Source organism: Aotus nancymaae, unplaced genomic scaffold (genome assembly GCF_030222135.1).
Source record: "Aotus nancymaae isolate 86718 unplaced genomic scaffold, 86718_ANA_hifiasm-v0.15.2.pri h1tg000010l, whole genome shotgun sequence".
Taxonomy (NCBI): domain Eukaryota; kingdom Metazoa; phylum Chordata; class Mammalia; order Primates; family Aotidae; genus Aotus; species Aotus nancymaae.
Window position 1 is genome coordinate 30,846,246 of NW_026988421.1, and position 19,583 is coordinate 30,865,828.

General features: G+C 39.9%; 2 protein-coding genes across 8 annotated transcripts in view; one reads left to right on the plus strand and one right to left on the minus strand.

Moving 5' to 3' along the window:
* The window catches only part of CUTC (cutC copper transporter), a 42,834-nt gene extending 31,442 nt beyond the window's left edge, over window positions 1–11,392 (minus strand). For 3 of the 6 annotated variants that reach the window (XM_064373979.1, XM_012439446.3, XM_012439444.2), the window contains exons 1-3: window positions 8,078–8,249; window positions 4,542–4,613; window positions 1,177–1,236 (exon numbers count right to left, since the gene is read on the minus strand). In XM_064373979.1, coding sequence (XP_064230049.1) covers window positions 1,177–1,236; window positions 4,542–4,613; window positions 8,078–8,138 — 193 coding nt within the window. In that variant the 5' untranslated portion in view covers window positions 8,139–8,249. Of the gene's footprint in view, window positions 1–1,176; window positions 1,237–4,541; window positions 4,614–8,077; window positions 8,257–11,041 lie in introns of those variants that run through there. The other 3 variants (XM_064373980.1, XM_012439448.3, XM_064373981.1) reach the window with 3 other exon arrangements.
* The window catches only part of LOC105708193 (heme A synthase COX15), a 38,724-nt gene continuing 27,480 nt past the window's right edge, over window positions 8,340–19,583 (plus strand). The window contains exons 1-6 of one of the 2 annotated variants that reach the window (XM_021672945.2): window positions 8,340–8,518; window positions 11,160–11,341; window positions 13,343–13,465; window positions 13,747–13,933; window positions 16,204–16,371; window positions 19,214–19,295. In XM_021672945.2, the coding sequence (XP_021528620.1) occupies window positions 8,429–8,518; window positions 11,160–11,341; window positions 13,343–13,465; window positions 13,747–13,933; window positions 16,204–16,371; window positions 19,214–19,295 (832 nt within the window). In that variant the 5' untranslated portion in view covers window positions 8,340–8,428. The remainder of the gene's footprint in view (window positions 8,519–11,159; window positions 11,342–13,342; window positions 13,466–13,746; window positions 13,934–16,203; window positions 16,372–19,213; window positions 19,296–19,583) is intronic. The other variant, XM_012439443.3, reaches the window with a different exon arrangement.

The window sequence follows — 19,583 nt, forward strand, 5'->3', positions numbered from 1 at the left end:
TATAAAAAAACTCAAATTTCTAGAGATGAAAACTACAAGGTATGAGATGAAAAAATACTAGGTGAGACTAACAGCAGATTAGATAGTGCAGAAGAAATAGTCAGTAACCTCAAGAATGAAACAATAGGAACTATGCAAAATGAAATACAGAAAGGAGATTTTTTAAAATAGAGAAGTTCACCAGTGACTTTTGGGACAATTTCAAGCAGTCTAATTTTAAATATAACTGAAGTCTCTGAAGGAGGGAGTAGAGAACACTGCATGCTAAAAATTGTCCAAATGTGATGCAAAGTATAAATGCACAGGTCCAAGAAACAAGAAAAAAACTATACTCAGGTACAGCATTAGAAAATTGTTTAAAACCAGCAGTAAAGATAAAATCTTAAAAGTAGGCAGAAAAATGAGACATATTACATAGAGAAAAATAAAGATATGGATGATAGTAGATCTTTTTGTCAGAAAGAAAACAAGCAAGAAGACAATGGAAAAACATTTTCAAAGAAAAAAAAACCTGTCAACCTAGAATTCTATACCCAGCAAAAATACCTTTCAAAAATAAAGGAGAAAGCTACTTTAGACATACACAAGCTGAAAGAATACATCACTAGTATACTTGTTAACAACAAAAAGTTAAAGGAACTACTTCAGGCAGAATGAAAATGAAACCACATAGAAATAAGGGATCTACACAAGGAATGAAGAACACCAGAAACATGGGTGCATATGGGTAAATACATGATTGTTTTCTTATTATTTAAATCTTATTTAATAAAAGATAACTGACACTTCAAACAAAAATAACAATATAGCATGGGGTTTTTGATATATGTATAAGTAAAATGTATGACAACAATAGCACAAAGACCAGGAGGGGATTTCAATATACTGAGGATGCCAGCACGGAGACATTTTTTAAAAGCCTAATCCTTGATGTTACTGCAGAGCAGCTGAACCAGTATTAACAATTACCTACCTACCTTTCAATTTTTTGATGTGAGAAAGAAATATGTTTGATCACATCTTTGATTTTGTTTTTTACAACCATAAACATTTCTGATACAACATCCATAACATAGTTAACATGGCATTAGTAAAGGACCCCAATGAAACTGATTATCAGTTGCTTCCAGGCTCTATGAACTCGAATCAGAAAATCTGTGAAAAATGGACACTTACCCATGCTGGGTGTAGTTCCTCCCTCTGATAAACCAGAACATAATTCAATCCGATCAGCACCTGTAATATAAAAGCATTGCTCAACACATTTTTTAAAAATAAGCTCTTATTAAACAGCAACCTGTTTATACATATATTTTCCAAATATAGAACAGTCTTAGAAATAATCTCAGAGAAATCAAATTATAAAACTAGAGTAAAACTGTTTTTAACTCAGTTATACTCTGCAGCCCACATTGTGTTACTGATACTCAAATTTAAGAGTTAATTAAAGTTAAGCTAGTTCTCTTAAAATTTTATATTATAGGGTTGCCTCTTTATGTACAGGAAAATAACAAAAAATAAAAACATTTCTTAAAACTGACTACAACAGTGAAATACTGAGTCTTTGGTGATAAGAAAATAACATAATCTTTTCCAAAATGGTCTTTAGTATTCTAAGCTTTAAAAAACACAATGCTACTTTTGAGTAGCTAAACCAAGATAATTTCAAGAATAAGAAAATGCTGAAAGCAAAAGAATTATTGGGCTACCAAGGTCACATCAAAAGATCTCAGGAACCAGTCTGAAGAAGTTCTCACTAGCCAAAGATACAACATTTTTCCCATCAATAAGCAGAATAACTATAATGGATTAAAATACATTATTCTAAAAATGATTATAACAAATAAGAGAAAAGAAGCAAGCATTTATTCTGCCTTTCTTGTACAAACTGAACTTCTCCATAACTAAACGGATGATGAGGGAAAGTTCTTTACAGAAGTATTCTAGTTCTTAAGTGAAAAATAAATGTCACCATTTTGCAACTCCTATTAAAATATGGATTGCTAAATTTATTAGGTGAAAAGCTGACAGAAAATCTTAAGGACAGATTAGGCTGGCAATACCTGAACAACTCCCTCATCAATCTTAATATCACAAAAACAGAAAAAACCCAAAATGTTATGGCCTGATGTGATGCAACAGGAAGTACATAATGTTACCTATAAAGAAATTTTGTCAAAACTGAAATCTGAATCTGATTAGGCCTCTGGGCTAACTATCTTTACAGGAAATACAGTGGTCAGAGGACTATGTTAAATGATACCACACATATAATTAGCAAAATTGAGACTATGGGATACTCTAAAAGATGAATATCACAGTTGGTTTAACAAATCATAAGAAAGTAAACAAAGAAAACAGCAGGAGAAACAAAGATTTAAAGAGACTTAAGAGGCATATAAAACAAATGAAATATTTGGGTCTTGATTCAAAGAACTGTACACATACACACACACACACACACAAAAACACACGCACACACGCACGCACACATTCACCCCTGTATGAGTCAACTGGAAAAATCTGAAAACTGACTGGGTTATTTGATGATATTAAGAAATGATTTTTTTTAAAGGTGTGTTAGTGATAACTGTGGTGCTTTTATTTAAAAGGGACCTTATCTTAAACAATATACATTCATAGGTTGAGCACGGTGGCTCACACCTGTAATCCCAGCACTTCAGGAGGCCAAGGCAGGCGGATCACAAGGTCAGGAGTTCAAGATCAGCCTGGGCAACAAGGTGAAACCCTGTCTCTACTATAATACAAAAAAAATTAGCTGGACGTGGTGGCAGGTGGCTGTAATCCCAGCTACTCGGGAGGCTGAGGTGGGAGAATCACTTGAACCCAGAAGGCAGAGGTTGCAGAGATTATGCTACTGCGCTCCAGTTTGGGCAACAAAGCGAGACTCTGTCTCCAAAATATATATATATATGTGTGTGTGTGTGTGTGTATACACATATATATGTACACACACATTAATAATTCCATATTATTTATGGATTTCTTATATATGTATACATACTAGGCCTCTGAAAACAATAAAGAACTGAAACAATGAAAAAAGACTCCTTATTTTTAGAGATACACATTGAAATATTTAAAATGGAATAACGTGAAGTCTGGGATTTGCTTCAAAGTAATCTGAGGATAGAAGAGGAAGATAGAGGATAGATAGATCGGGGGTCAGCAAACTATGAACTGCAGGCCACAGGCACATACCTTGTTTTTGCTATGGCCTGTAAACTAAGAATGTTTTTGTATTCTTTTTGAAAAACAACAGATTTATTGACATAAAATTCACATCATGCAACTCATTCATTTAAAGTGTACAATTTAGTACCCTTTAGTATTTAGTATATATACAGTTTTGCAACCATCTCCACAAGTAATTTTAGAATATTTTCATCACCCCCAAAACAATCCTACACCCTTTATCAGTTACCTACCCTTCTCATGCCTCTCAGCCCTAAGAAACTATTAAACTACTTTCTGTCTACATAAACTTGCCTATTTTAGATACTTCACATAAACAGAAACATGTTTTATTTTCTTTCACTGGATTTTTGGTAAAGGAAGGATTTTTACTTTTTTTTTTTTTTTTTTAGACAAGATCTGGCTCTGTCGCCTACATTAGAATGCAGTGGCGTGACTGGCTCACCTCAACCTCTGCCTCCTGGGCTCAAGTGATCCTCCCACCTTAGCCTCCCGAGTAGCTGGGACTACAGGTGCTCACCATGCCTGGCTAATGTTTGTATTTTTTTTTTGGAGAAGCAGGGTTTGACCCTGTTGCCCAGGCTGGTCTCAAACTGCTGGGCTCAAGCAATTCACCCACCCCAGCCTTCCCAAGTGCTGGGATTATAGGCGTAAGCCATAGGACCGAGCCAAGTTTTACATTTTCAAAAGATTTAAAAATAAAGTGACAAAGACCAAATGTGTCCAGCAGAGCTGAAAATATGTATACTATGTGGCTCTTCACAGAAAAAGTTTGTTGCCCCCTGAAATAAATGAAAAATTGGCCATGTGATGAAAATGGGTGAAGATGAGAGATGCATACATGGGGTTTACCTTATTTGCTCTACTTTTGTATATGTTTATAATAAAATTTTAAAAAAAATTTTCTGAACCTGAGATGATGGAAATGTCTGTGCTTCCTATTAAAACGAGTTCAGAGTACAACAGAAACTTTGAGGTAAAAATAAATAATGTTCAAAAGTAAAAAAGATAATAAAATTCCTCATGATGAAGTCTCTGAAGTCATCTTTAAGTCAATGGTTTAAAAAAATTAAAATTTTGCCAAGTTCAATTAAAAAATGAAGTCAATGAGTAAGCACTATTGTCCACACTTGACTTAAAATGTGACCCACTTCGGAAGAGGAAGGGAGGGACATAATTTTCCAGTAGGATTTCTAATTGGTTGTTTCTGAAAGCATTATGAGGATCCTTAGAGATCACAAGGTCTTCTGAGATAAGTTCCCAGGATTAATTTTCAGACTTTTAAAAATGTAGCCAACTGTCATTCATTCTCTAATTTCTCTTACCTCCTCTTTCTGCATTCACAGCTGACTCCACTGAATCAACACAGACTTCCATTAGAAATCCATTTGCAGCTCCTAAAATACATGGAGAACAAAGAGAGTTCATAAAGGTTCTATCCATCCAGATCAATTTACCACAAATAGTTTACATTTTGCTGCCAAAATGCAAGTGTTCAGTAATAGGTAAATAGATAAGTACACTAGCGCCCATGAATGCAATAAAATACCACATTAATTATTGAATTGATGCCTCTAGACTCAAATAGGTACACACACATATATGTAAGAAATTACACTGGGAAAACGGACATCGAATGCCAAATTAATCTTCCTAAAACATAAACCTCATCATCACATTCCAGCTAAGATTCTTACAATGCATCTCAATGCCTGCAGAATATATTTAAACTTCTTTATAAGGAATATATGTTTAAAAGTAGGACAGACTTCAACTCCATGTCTCACCAACTATTTATTGTGTGATCCTAGATTAGTTTTCTATAAAACAAGGTAGATTTTAGTATCTACCTCAGAGTAGTGAGGATTAAATGGGATAATTCATGTAAAGTGTATAGTCTCAAGAAACAAAAAATATTAGCTATCTGGCTGGGCATGGTGGCTCATGGCTGTAATCCCAGCACTTTGGGAGGCTGAGGCAAGTGGATCACATGAGGCAGGAACTGGAGACCAGCCTGGCCAACATGGTAAAACCCCATCTCTACTAAAAATACAAAAATTAACAAGGCATGGTGGTGTGTGGCTGTAATCCCAGTTACTCCAGAGGCTGAGGCAGGACAATCACTTGAACCTGGGAGGCAGAGGTTGCAATCAGCTGAAATTGGGTCACTGCACTCCAGCCTGGGTGACAGAGCAAGACTTGGTGTCATTCCTTCTTACGCCTCCAGATCTCCCCAGTCCCTCCTCAATGCCTTCTCCTCCACCCAGAGTTCCTTGTGGCTTCATCTTTGAATAAAATTTCCCAAGGAACATTTCCATGATTTTTATTCTCTCCCAAAGTAGAATATTTTATGTCCTTCTTTTGAACTCATTTAACTCTTCATGAGTTATAAAACCCCAATTGTTCCTCCTTAAAACATGAATTACTTTCTACCTTTTATTATTTATGCAGATAAATGTCTGATCACTTTTACTTGACTTAGAGTGCCTTAGTTTCTGTTTTGTTTTGTTTTTTAATAGAGTCTTGCTCTGTCACCCAGGCTGGAGTGCAGTGGCATGATCTCAGCTCACTGCAACCTCCACCTCCTGAGCTCAAGCAATTCTTGTGCTTCAGCTTCCTCAGTAGGTGGGACTACAGGTATATGCCACAAGACCTGATTAATTTTTATATTTTATGTAGAGATGGGGTTTTGCCATGTTGCCCAGGCTGGTCTCAAACTCTTGGACTCAAGCAATCCACCAGCCTCAGCCTCCCAAAGTGCTGGGATGACAGGTGTGAGCCACCACGCCTGGTCTCCTAAGTAAGGTATTCATGTGAGAAATCTTTATCATCACCCACACCAAACACAGTATTTACCATGGTACACAATAATCAAATATTTACTAAAGTCTGAATAATTACAACTTCATAAATATTAATGTATTTCTATTACAAAATGTGATGTAAACAGAGTTTGAGTTTTTTCTGTAAGCACAAAATTTAAAAAAAAATTAACAAAACAATGCACACTTCATGCAATGAGACCTAATAGAATGTTTCTCAAATACTGCTAATGGTCAATCCCGGTAGGGTGTGATTTGAAATTATTTTCATTTTCTTCTTTTTACTTTTCTTTATTGCTTTTTTTCTACCTAATATTGCTTTTATAATTTAAAAAAGCAATTTTTACTTTGAAAAACAAACAAAACAAAAACCTATCATCTGCTAACATCAAACTGCAACTGCCCATTTAAGACTATCAGTCCCAAACTGTGAAAGAGTTAAGCGTCAATCTATGCTCTTAACCAACAGCACTGCATTGTTACATGAGTTTCCTGATAGCTACCAGACCAGCTGTCAGATCAGTGGCACTGGCCCATGCTGCAGGTGAACTATTTGCTTCACACAAGAAAGAACCCCAGCCAGAAGATGGAGAGATGTACAAAAACGGCTATGACAGAAGGCAGAATAGGCAGTTGTCCCAAGGAGCAAAGTCATAGAGACCAAAGGAGAAGCAGCAGCAGTTCTCAAAGTGTAGCAGTCCAGGTAGCTTTGGGGGCCTCTGAAACTCTTTCAGAATCTGTAGGGTAACAACCATTTTCATAATAATACTAAGACTTTATTTGCCTTTTTCACTCCGATCTCTCACAAGAGGCGTTTTTTTATTTTATTTTTTATTTCTTTTGAGACAGTCTCACTCTGCGTTTTCAAGAGGCTACTTGACACGTCAGACTGAATGAAGCAACGGGTATGAGAATCCAGCTGTCTTTCATTAAAACATATTGAAGAAACTTGCAAAAATATAAAATTTGCCATTCTTTTGCTATTTTATTGTTTAGGAACATTTCTTTTTCATAAAAAATGTTATGTCAACATGTAATGTGTTTACTATAGTTATTTTCTAATCAATCAATATTTTAAAATTTTATTTAGTTTTTTGAGACGGAGTCTCGCTCTGTCATCCAGTCTGGAGTGCAGTGGTGCGATCTCGGCTCACTGCAATCTCTGCCGCCTGGGTTCAAGTGATTGTCCTGCCTCAGCCTCCCGAGTAGCTGGGATTACAGGCATGCGCTACCACGCCCCGTTAATTTTTACACGTTTAGTAGAGACAGGGTTTCACCATGTTGGCCAGGCTGGTCTCGAACTCCTGAGTTCAGGTGATATGCCCACCTTAGCCTCCCAAAGAAAAATTTGTTTTAATTTATAATACAGTTAAAATCGATACATGTAATCCATATAAAGAAAAGATCTGTGAGGATCTCGATAACTTTTAGGAAGGTAAAGGAGTCCTGAGATTAAAGTTTGGAGGAACCAAGAGTTCACGGAGGAAGAGGAGGGACTTGCCAAATTCTCTGGCACCTGCCATGCCATCCTACTCCGGCACGCAGGAAGAATTTGGGACTTGGAGCAGCCACAAGCTCGGCCACTTGGTAGCTGCGTGGCTTTGGGGATAAGCCCCGTCTCCGCCGTGGCAACTACAGGCAACTGTAGGTTAGGAACTAGGCTCCGCGCTCGACAATTAACTATCCCAGCGGGGTTCCGGCTGCTGGTGCCAGGTGATGGGGCGGATACTGGCATCCTCGAGTGGTGACAGAAAAAACGTGAAGCTGAAGCTAACCAACTCGCACAAGGTTGCACGGCCGAAGTGGGAACCCTGGGACTCGAAACTTGGCTTCACAGCCGAACCATTCTCGCTACCTGCACCTCGTCACGCCCTCGGTTTCCACACCTTTAAAGCCTCAAAGATAGAAGATGCTGCCCATGGGGCTGGAAGGAGCTGCGGAAACGACTCCAGGACAAATCACCACTGACCACCACTCCCTCCAGCCCGTCCCGGGGAGCCGAGTCGGCCGACCGTCCCCTCCCCCGCCACCATCCGCACCGGCCTTCCCGGACGGTATCCGCGCCCGTTTCCGCTCAGAGGAGGCTCCCTGCCTCTTCATACTCCACGCGTTTCTCCCTCGTGCGCCCGCAGTTTGCACTAGGAGTTTGGGCTCCGGAGCGCAGGAGTAAAGCAGAGCGTCAACGGCTGCGCGCGGCCCCGACGCCTACGCCCCAGCAGCCCCCGCGAAAGCCGAGTCGCAGAGCGCAGGCGCAGTTACTGATTGCTCCAGTCCCCAGAGAAGGCAGGGCTCCCGCTGTCCGACCCGGAAGTGCTTCTCTTCTCCGTGGTGGAGAAAGGAGACCGCGGATCCCTGGGTTGCGGAAGAGGTGGCCGTGCACTGTCGTCAGTATGCAACGATTGCTCTTTCCGCCCTTGAAAGCCTTGATGGGGAGGCAGTATCTGCGGCTCCTGGCTCGTAGGGCGGCGCCTAGAGCACAGGTATCGCACTACAGCAGACTCCGAGTCGCGGGAGCGGGGATGGAGTGAAAGGGCCAGGATAAAGATAATGGAAAGCCCCCAAATCACGTTTCCGGAGCTCTTTACAGTGCACTCACAACGCATTTCCTTGTGTTCAGAGCCCCTAGGTTCAGATCTGAACCATTGACCTGCTGTGTGGTATTGGCCAAGTGATTTAAACTTTGTTCTTCAATTTCCTTATCTGTAAAATGGGGATAACAATACTACTTTAAGGTTTGTTATGGGGATTACATTCTTTGCCTTTAGCACATGGTAAAAGCTGAGTAATTTTCACCCGTATAGTTGATTTTTGCTTAAAAAGTTCCAAGTAGTCAGGTGAGGAAGTATAACTGCATTCTATAGAGAAGGAAATTGAGGCTTAAAGTTAACTTCTCTAAAGGTGACTCATTTAATCAGAACTAGGGAACTGAGCATGGATCTTTGGACTTGCAGGGGTATAGATAGAAGAGGGCATGTATCTTGCTTAACAAGTAATTATTGAGTGGTTATTATATATTAGGAACTGGAAAAAGAAAGATAAATATTACAAGACTCCTGCCCTGGAGGAAGTCACAGTTTATTCAGTTATGAAATCCTTATCATGGTCTCTTTATATAAAGAAACGATGTAAGAAACAAAGGTAGCAGGAGAGAGAGAGCAAGACTGACAAGACACTGCCATCCCAAAGCTCATAGTTTAGTGGGAGATACAAACAGATGTGCTGCAAAGTCATGTGCTGCATAATAACATTTTGATCAACAACAGCCACAGATATAGTGGTTGTCCCATAAGATTATAATGGAGCTGCCCTTCCAAGTGTACCTTTTTTAAAAAAAAAATCTTTTTCTCTAAATTTCTTTTTTAGAGACATGGTTTTACTTTGTCACCCAGGCTGGAGTGCAGTGGCATGATCATAACTCACTGCAGCCTCCAACTTGAAACTCCTGGGCTCAAGCCATCCTCTTGCCTCAGTCTCTTAAATAGCTAAGACTACAAGTGTGTGCCACTGTGCGTAATTTTTTTTTTTTTTTTTTGAGACAGAGTCTCACTGTGTCACCCAGGTTGGAGTGCAGTGGCACAATCTTGGCTCACTGCAACTTCCGCCTCCCTGGTTCAAGCAGTTCTCTGCCTCAGCCTCCCAAGTAGCTGGGATTACCCAGAGCTATATGGTATGGCTTATTGCTTTTAGGCTACAAATCTGTATGGTGTGTTATTGTGCTGAATACTGTAACATAATGGTAAGTATTTATCTAAACATAGAAAAGTTGACAGTAAAAATATGGTATAAAAGATTTTTAAATGTGGCCAGGTGCGATGGCTCATGCCTGTAATCCCAAGGCTTTGGGAGGCCAAGGTGAGAGGATCACTTGAGGCCAGGAGTCTGAGACCAGCCTGGGTAACATAGCGAGACTCCATCTCTATTTTTAAAAAAATTAGGCACTGGGCCAGGCATGGTGGCTCACACCTGTAATCCTAGAACTTTGGGAGGCTGACACGGGCGGTCAGAAGGTCAGGAGTTCAAGACCAGACTGGTCAAGATGGTGAAACCCCATCTCTGCTAAAAATATAAAAATTAGCTAGGCTTGGTGGCAGGTGCCTGTAATCCCAGCTACTTGGGAGGCTGAGGCAGAGAATAGATAAACAAATACTTACCATTGTGTTACAGTATTCAGCACAATAACACACCATACAGATTTGTAGCCTAAAAGCAATAAGCCATACCATATAGCTCTGGGGTATAGTAGGCTATACAATCTAGATTTCTATAAGTACTCTTTTTTCAAGCGATAGAGTTACGCTTTGTCATCTAGGCTGGAGTGCAATGGTGCGATGGCTCACTGCAACCTCTGCCTCCCAGGTTCAAGTGATCATCCCACCTCAGCCTCTCAAGTAGCTGGGATTACAAATGTACACCACCATGTCCAGCTAATTTTTGTATTTTTAGTAGAGATAGGGTTTCACCATGTTGGCCAGCCTGGTCTTGAACTCCTGACCCAAGTGATCTGCCCACCTCGGCCTCCCAAAGTGCTGGGATTACAGGTGTGAGCCACCACACCCAGCCTTTAGATTTGTGTAAGTCTCTGAGGTTCACACAGTGATGCAAGTGCTTAAGAATGCATTTCACAGAACACATGTCCCTGTTGTTAAGCGATGCTTGACTGTACGTTACAGTGTATTAAGGGCCATCCAGTGTACTGTGGGAATGACCTATTGCAGACCTTGAAAAGCCTGGGAACACATTCCAGAGGAGGTGACATGTAAGCAGAGATCTGCAGTAGGTATTATCAATCAGGGGACAGGAAGTGTATCAGTCAGAGAGAAATGTTTAATGACCTAGATGTGAAAGAAAATAATTCATATCTGTAAGCAGAGTGAAGTCTGAGGGAAGTATGCAGAGATGAGAAGATTGATGTAGTTTGGGATAGGCTTGAGTGAGGCAAGACTTGAAAACCGATTGGAAAACCAGTTGAAAGGTTGATGCAGTAATAAGGGATCATGACTTACCAAGGCGTAGCCGTGGGGATGCAGCTGTACAGGGTACTTCACCATAATCAGAATGGGGTTGAGTTGGGTAGCAGCCATTCCATTTCTCCAGTTGTAATTTGTCTATCTTGATCCTTAGTGTGATTGCATCAGACGCCCTTTGAGGCCAGGGCAATACAGCACCATCTCTGAAGTAGCTTTGCAATCTGGAAGGGGTACAGTGTCCCTTCCCTCAAAGGCTGCTGAGCGGGTGGTGGGCCGATGGCTCCTGGTCTGCAGTGGAACAGTGGCTGGAGCAGTTATTCTTGGTGGAGTAACTAGGTGAGTAATTTGCTCATAGTGAGTTAGGTATTTGGATCATTAGTAGAAACACAGGATGACTGAGGAGAAAGCCTTTTTTTTTTTTTTTTTTTTGAGACAGAGTCTTGCTCTCTCATCCAGGCTGGAATACAGTGATGCTATCTTGGTTTACTGTGACCTCCGCCCTAGTTCAAGTGATTCTTCTGCCTCAGCCTCCCGAGTAGCTGGGACTACAAGTGCCCGCCATCATGCGCAGCTAATTTTTGTATTTTTAGTAGAGACGGGTTTTCACCATGTTGACCAGGCTGGTCTCAAACTCCTGAACCCAGGTGATCTGCCCACTTCAGCCTCCCAAAGTGCTGGGATTACAGGCATGAGCCACCGCGCCCAGCTAGCTAAAGGAATTTTACAGAGCATCTAGTCTAGCTCCCTCATCGTACAGATGGAGAAACCGAGGCCTTAAAGAAGGAACATATCTGATGGCTTGCCCTGCCATAGAAAAGTTGAGTGTTTTATTAGTAGGAGCCTTCTAGAAACACTGGTTTACATCTTAACTAGTACCTGTGCATTGTTTATGTATCTTTTCTCTTATAATCAGGGTTCAAGTTTGTCTCAAAACTTTTTTTTACAGTTTGTTTGAATTAAACCCAAAGAAGTTCCATCTTTGGGTTTAATTCACATTTAACATCACAATTGGTTCATGTTTCTTAGGTTTATTTAAATGTATGAGGAGACTATAGATTTAGATACTCCTCCCTTCCCCCTCTTTTAGTTGCTGAGGAAACGCAAGTCATTTGTTCTATGATTTTGCACAGTCTAGATTTTGCTGATTGCATAACTGTTGATGTTTAACATGTCCCTTTGTCCCCTCTCTTTCCTGTGACTGGATGGTTGCTTGATCAGATTCAAATTGGGGATGAGGGAGCAAAATACTTCAATAGGTGAATAGAACATTCGTGAATATCTAGTGTCTATTATAGATGTTAACAGCCATTGATTACTATTGCCTAGATCCATTATTTCATTAGCGTAGCAAAATTATGTTTTATTAGCTCAACTCTAAAAAGCTTTCCCTCATCAACAATTTGGATGTCCCAAGGTATAGTTTATATAGGAAAGGCAGGATAAATACTTGATTCTTCTTTCCCTTTATTTACCATTTTTCAAAATAATAATTTGGTCCCCCAAATCCTCCAAAGGCAACAAATAAAGCATTTGAGTTTTTAAGACTCATTATGAGCTCATAGGTTCAAACACATTTGATATGTTTCAGTCCATTGTGATGATGGTGTTAATGATTTGCTCAAATTGTCCCATCTTTAGTCAGTGGGCATCTCCTGAAATTGGCTCTAGTGACTTTTTGGCAGGGCCCTAATTACCTTTGAGAGCTTCCTTACTTTCTAATATGACAAGATGTTCCAAGCTCACCTTGTACATTTCTTGCCTCAGGCCTAAAATCAGCCTTTTACTTTAGGAATCCTAACTCCTTTTGGTGAAAAATTTTCTGATTTTAATCAAATGTATCTTCCTCAGATTCTCTTCACATTCCACGTCCCTTATTTCAAAATACCTTATGTGTTATATAAGTTATGAGCAAGTGCAGCAAATTTGAATTTTATTGTCTATAAATTTACCCAAGAATCTAAACCTGTGTACATATAAACAGATCTCTTTTCCCTGGGTAAAGAATGTTGGTTATGCACTTAGAACACATTTCTTTGGCTGTAGGGATTGATTTTGCCTGTCAGGGAATGCTAGTGAAAGAATTGGGTTAAAAAAAAAAAAGAATTGGGGAGACTTGAATAAAAGGATTGAGTGAATGTAAGGGTAAATAAATTTTCACCTGATGGTAGCTGTTTCTAACAAACTCTAAGCAGTGAGAAAGAAATGTCTCAAAAGAGGAAACAAGGAAACAATGTGTTTACCTTGAACGACGTTAAGTTCAGATCCACTTATTGCTGTAAACCTTTTGTGAGTAATCCAGCTTCACGCACACACCCCCAAATTTTTTTCTATCCTAAGGTTGACAGAGTCTGGCCTCTCAATGGTAGATTGGCATTTAATAAAGGAGATGAAGCCACCTACAAGCCAAGAGGAATGGGAAGCAGAATTCCAAAGATACCAGCAATTTCCAGAATTTAAAATGTAAGTGTTAGAGAAAATTAAGTAAACATCCCAGTAGGCCTATTTGATCTTTTTGCACTTAAACCCTTCAGAATGGTTAGGTTATTTCATGATCTTCGGTTCAGTTATGTTTAGTGAGCTCCTATTCTAAGCCTCTAAATCCAAAGTCATTCTGAGGCCGTCGATGAGGAAGAGGGCAGACCTACCAAGTTGCAGGACTGAGAAAGTTTTTGCATTCCATAAAAAAATAAAAATCAGAAGGATGTTTCCTTTCTTCTTTTTTGACTTCCCATTTCACCCAGCTTGAATCATGATATGACACTGGCAGAATTCAAGTTCATCTGGTACATGGAGTATTCACACCGAATGTGGGGTCGCCTTGTAGGCCTTGCATACATCCTGCCTGCTGCCTACTTTTGGAGAAAGGGCTGGCTCAGCCGTGGCATGAAAGGACGTGTTCTTGCCCTCTGTGGCCTAGTCTGCTTCCAGGTAAGATTTATTCAAGGCTGAGAAACCAGAAATGCTCCCAGGAGCTTCCTAGTTGACATTGTTTTTAAGGAAATAATCTCTGAGGCACTTTAATAGAGTAGGTAAGAGAATGCATTTTAGTGTCACAGGCCTTGCTTCAAGGCCCAGCTCTGCCACTTAGTAGGAATTACCTAATCTCTGAAAGCTATGATTTCTTTGCCTGTAAATGGGGATAATAGCGCTCAGCATGTACAGTTGTGTAAATATTAAATGAGATAATCCATATTTGAAGTACTTAGTTTAGTGCCTGGAATCAGTAAGCACTCAGTAGTATATTTTCATGTGCTGCAAGAAGTAGAGTTTGTTTCCCATCATGGGTGTCTCCCTAAGTTCTTGTCTCTTCCCTTTTTCTAACTTGCCTGCTGTAGGAAAGTGGGATCCCTGTGCTAGAATGCTACAGAAGCATACAGGAAGATTCCAAAAGAGAAACATTTTGTGGGATGAAGGACTGTAGAATACAGATGTAGCTGAGAGATAGTCAGATATAAATGGCAATTAAAATCACGTAAGTTGAGCTCCTCTTAAGGAAATACTCCCACAGTTAACAGGTTAGTACTGCTAGGATGATGCAAAAAAAAAAAAAAAAGAAAAGAAAAAGTTGGGTGAAACTGAGAGCCAGGAATTAAGGGAGAAGACACATAGGAGTATTTGGGTCAAGGTATAGAGATCCTGAAGGAGATTATCAAAGCATCAAAGAAACATCATCAAAATTTGACTAGGAAGAAGCTAATTGGTTAATTTAAGTCAGAAGTGGTAAGAAAATGAGCTAATTAGAAGGGATTAAGGCCAGGCAAGGTGGCTTATGCCTGTAATCCCAGCACTTTGGGAGGCAAAGGTGGGCATATCACTTGAGGTCAGGAGTTCCAGATCAGCCTGGCCAGCATGGTGAAACCCCGTCTCTACTAAAAATACAAATATTAGCCAGGCATGCTGGCATGGGCCTGTAGTCCCAGCTACTTGGGAGGCTGAGGCAGGAGAATTGCTTGAACCTGGGAGGCGGAGGTTGCAGTAAGCTGAGATCATGCTACTGCACTCTGGCCTGAGTGACAGAGCAAGACTCCATCTCAAAAAAAAAAAAAAAAAAAAGAGTGAAGGAATTAAGGAGGGAGATGAGAGAGAAGAAATAGAGGCAGCAGAAACAGGTAATCATTAGACATTAATCAAAGTCTAATAGTAACCAACCAGAGAAAGGCAGGTAGAACAAAATGAAAGTTAACATTTTCGAATTAGAAAAACTAACACTGAAAACAGACTATTTGGAGGCAGAAATTGAAGATGTCAGATAAGGTATGGGAGAAGAAAGTGGGCTAGTGAATCACACTGTGTACGTCTTCATCTTTCAGCGTCTCACACAGATGAAATCAAGGTAATTAGAATATGCAGGGTAATCTTGAAAAGGGAGAGAAATGCCCAAAAAGATTTCCTGAAGAGTATATATTGAGAAGTGGCAGAATCCACCTCTTTGGCCTGATTCTACTGAGTTGGGCAGGTGGGGGTGAAAGGGCTATGTCTTATCTCAGATGATTGGAACTGATAATTGTTTGGTTAATTGAAAAAACCAGTTAAAGCAGAGAATCATAGAATATGATACATACCATAAACTTTTAAACTTAAATCTGTACTTTCATTACCAACTTTAAAAAAATCAAGGGCTAAGGCCTTTTCTTTGACTATGCATCCCCAGATTAGCATTCAACTGCAGGTTTCTTATATCCCCATAAACTATGATTTTGCTTAAAGAGGAGTGGGAAGAGATATTTGCAAAGCGATCTGCATGCAAAACCTTACTGATTTTTATGATTTCCCCCTGAAACTTTTATAATTGTCTTACTCCAACCTAACTTGATGGTAGTTATTTTTAAGCATTTACCTTTATTAAGTTTCTCCAAAGTATTCAGTCTAGTTTTATGAGATATATGCATGGCCTTTTTTTTTTTTAAGCTCATCAGCTATCATTAATGTATTTTATGTGTGACCCAAGACAATTCTTCTTTCAGTTTGGCCCAGGGAAGCCAAAAGATTGGATACTTCTTATCTAAATAGTAGTTAAGTATTAATGGTGATATGTGAAGAATTGTGAATAAGTCATGAATCTTGGGACAGTGCATATTGGGGAGGGTATGAAAAGAGAAGGAGTGGGATAGAGAGTACTCCTGATAGCGCACTTCCTCAGTAAAGTTGAACAGATCATTTTAACTTGTTTTGTTTGCTTTGTCACTTGGGGGTTCTAGGGTCTGTTGGGATGGTATATGGTGAAAAGCGGACTAGAAGAAAAACCAGACGCCCATGACATCCCTCGGGTCAGTCAGTACCGCCTCGCTGCTCACCTGGGATCAGCCCTGGTTCTTTATTGTGCCAGCTTATGGACCTCGCTCTCACTGCTGCTCCCTCCACACAAGGTGAGTTGTGTGGAAATATCTCTTCAAGACCCTGCTTTCAAATTCTTTTGGATATGTATCTAGAAGTAGAATTACTGGATCATATGGGAGCTGAATATTTTGCCAACATTTTCTATTGGGAAAGGTGAAACACAAATTGAAAAATAGAGTGGGAGGGAATACCAACAACAAGAGATATCCCTGTCACTTTACCTTTGACTCCCAGAAGGGATGGTGGATGGCAAGGTGAGGAAGATCAGAACAGAGGTGTTTCTGAACTTCTGGTGTGTATAAGAGCCATATTGTATTGTTCATTAAACAGGGACCTACCAGCTAAGTCTAATAATATAGGAAACCTTAGTGATTTTGTCTGAAGTATTTTTCTGTATGCTGATTAAAGGAAAATGCTAGTTTTTCATTTTATGCTTTGATTTAAAAGCAAGGTATAACATTTTTTTGAGGCCTTCATTAATAATAGAGGTCTCAAGACACTGCACCCTTATAGGACATTTTTTTTCCCCGAGAATTGTTTTTAACAATGAGTCTTGGCTGGGTACAATGGCCCATGCCTGTAATCCCAGCACTTTGGGAGGCCGAGGCAGGCAGATCACCTGAGGTCGGGAGTTCAAGACCAGTCTAACCAACATGGAGAAACCTCATCTCTACTAAAAATACAAAACTAGTTGGTCATGCTGGCGCATACCTGTAATCCCAGCTACTTGGGAGGCTGAGGCAAGAGAATCACTTGAACCCGGGAGGTGGAGGTTGTGAGCTGGATTGCACCATTGCACCCCAGCCTGGGGAACAAGAGTGAAATTCTGTCTCAAAAAAAAAAAAGAGTCTTATATTAGGTATTGAAATTATGGGTTGACCTGAGTAAGCTGTTCCTGGAGAAAAGTTTGAGATGACAGCAGGACTTTTGAGTTGAATCATCTGTTAGGTACTTGGAACTAGCAGCTCAATCCCAATAAGGACTGAAAATGTCTGGGCAGTCATTCCCACAGAGAAGCCAATTGGGTTGAAATATTGTTGTACTAGACAACCACATCTGAATAATTCCTGTTCTCCTGACTTTCAAAGCCAGACTTCTTTTGTTTTTGTTGTTTGTTTGTTTTGAGATGGAGTCTCACTCTGTTGTCCGGGCTGGAATGCAGTGATGCAATCTCGGCTCACTGCTACCTCCGCCTCCCGGGTTCAAGCACTTCTCCTGCCTCAGCCTCCCAAGTAGCTGGGACTACAGGCATGAGCCATCATGCCCAGATAATTTTTTTGTATTTTTAGTAGAGACGGGGTTTCGCCATGTTGGCCAGGCTGCTCCTGACCTCGGGTGATCCACCTGCCTCTGCCTCCCCAAAGTGCTGGGATTACAGGTGTGAGCCACCACACCAGTCAAAGCCAAACTTCTAAAATGAATTGCCTGCATATATAGCTGCTACCTCCTGACAACCTATTCCTTCTTTTCAATCCCTGTTATTATCTTCCCCACCCAGCCCAGTACATACACACTCACACATTTACCCACACTCACACATAAACCCACATACTCTCACTGCTGAAATTGTACTCTTAAAGGTTACTGATAACTTTATCAATTGTTTTTCTCTGTATATTTAGATTCACCTAATTACAAAAAGGATTTGAGATGCTAGCCAATGAGCCATATAGTGCAATGCTGTCCAACACATTAGCTACTAGCTACATACGGCTATTTAAATTTTAATTAATTAAGGCTGGGCACGGTGGCTCATGCCTGTAATCCCAGCATTTTAGGAGGCTGAGGTGGATGGATCATTTGAGGTCAGGAGTTTGAGATCAGCCTGGCCAACATGGTGAAACCCTATCTCTACTAAAAATTAAATAATTAGCCAGGCAATAGTGGCACACACCTGTAAACCTAGCCACTTGGGAGACTGAGGCAGGAGAATCACTTGAGCCTGGGAGTTGGAGGTTGCAGTGAGCCAAGATCACACCACTGCATTTCAGTCTGGGTGACAGAGTGAGGAAGAAAAAATAATTTTTTAATTAATTAAATAAAATTAACTTTATTTAAATAAGCTTTTGGTTTACTTAAACTTTAAATTAAATTAATTTTTAATTTAATTTTCATTCATACTAGCCAGGTTTCAAGCTCTCCTCAGGTAGATGATAGTACTTTTCCATCATCACAGAAAGTTCTATTGGACAGTGCCGATATACTGTCCTATGATATGTTAGTAATGATACCTAACTTTTCATATAGTAGATTGTAAGCTATTTGAGGATAGCATTCTGACATAACTCCTTTGTATCTTTATAGTCACCTTTTTATAACGTTCTTAATCAATATTTGACGATTCATTGATTAGTATTAGAAGTTGGCTGTAGTAAGAATAAGAACAAATTTTGATTTTATCAAAAACACTAAACACAGAAATCTCTAAGCATTTTATGCAATTTTGATTCTGACTATATTTGCTAAACACTAATATCACACACATGAAAATCCAGTCCTGATCTTAAGCTATATCCTTTTAGCTGGATGAAACATTTTTTCCTGAATAATGTAAATCATTCAGTTTTTGAACAGATACGTAATGAGTACCTATGCGCCAATCACTAGGCTAAGATTGCTGTCGTAAGAAAGATGGCAGTTCCTGCCTTCACAAAACTTAAGGGGGTATCAGGGAAAACAGATAGTAACATATAATTATAATAAAATACAGCGCACGTTGGAACAGAATATCTGCTGGGAGTACTTAACCTAGTCTAGGGGTCAGAGAAGATCTGATCCTAATTTGTCACTTGGGTTTGGCATTGGAGATCTTTGCTGCCTCTCATTGTTCCTGCAACACAGTTTAACTGAATGATTTTTTTTCCTATTTAGTTGCCTGAAACCCGTCAACTCCTACGGTTGAGACGATTTGCTCATGGAACAGCAGGTCTGGTGTTCCTTACAGCTCTCTCAGGTAGGACTCAGCTCATCAGAGATGACCTGTTAGCATTGCATTCTAAGGTGGGACCTCTTGCCTAATGCTTTGCCCCTTTCTTCTGCATCTTTATATTTCCTTTTCACATCTGCTTCTCTCATTTCCACTATCTTCACCCTCTGCTTCCTGTTCCTTTCTCTCTTCCAAAAATTCTACTTTCCTGTCAATTGAACAAAAATATTGAATATGTACCTAGATCCAGACTGCCTAGCTTCAAATCCTAGCTTCACCACCTATGAACTGTATGACCTTTGCAAGCTCTGTAAC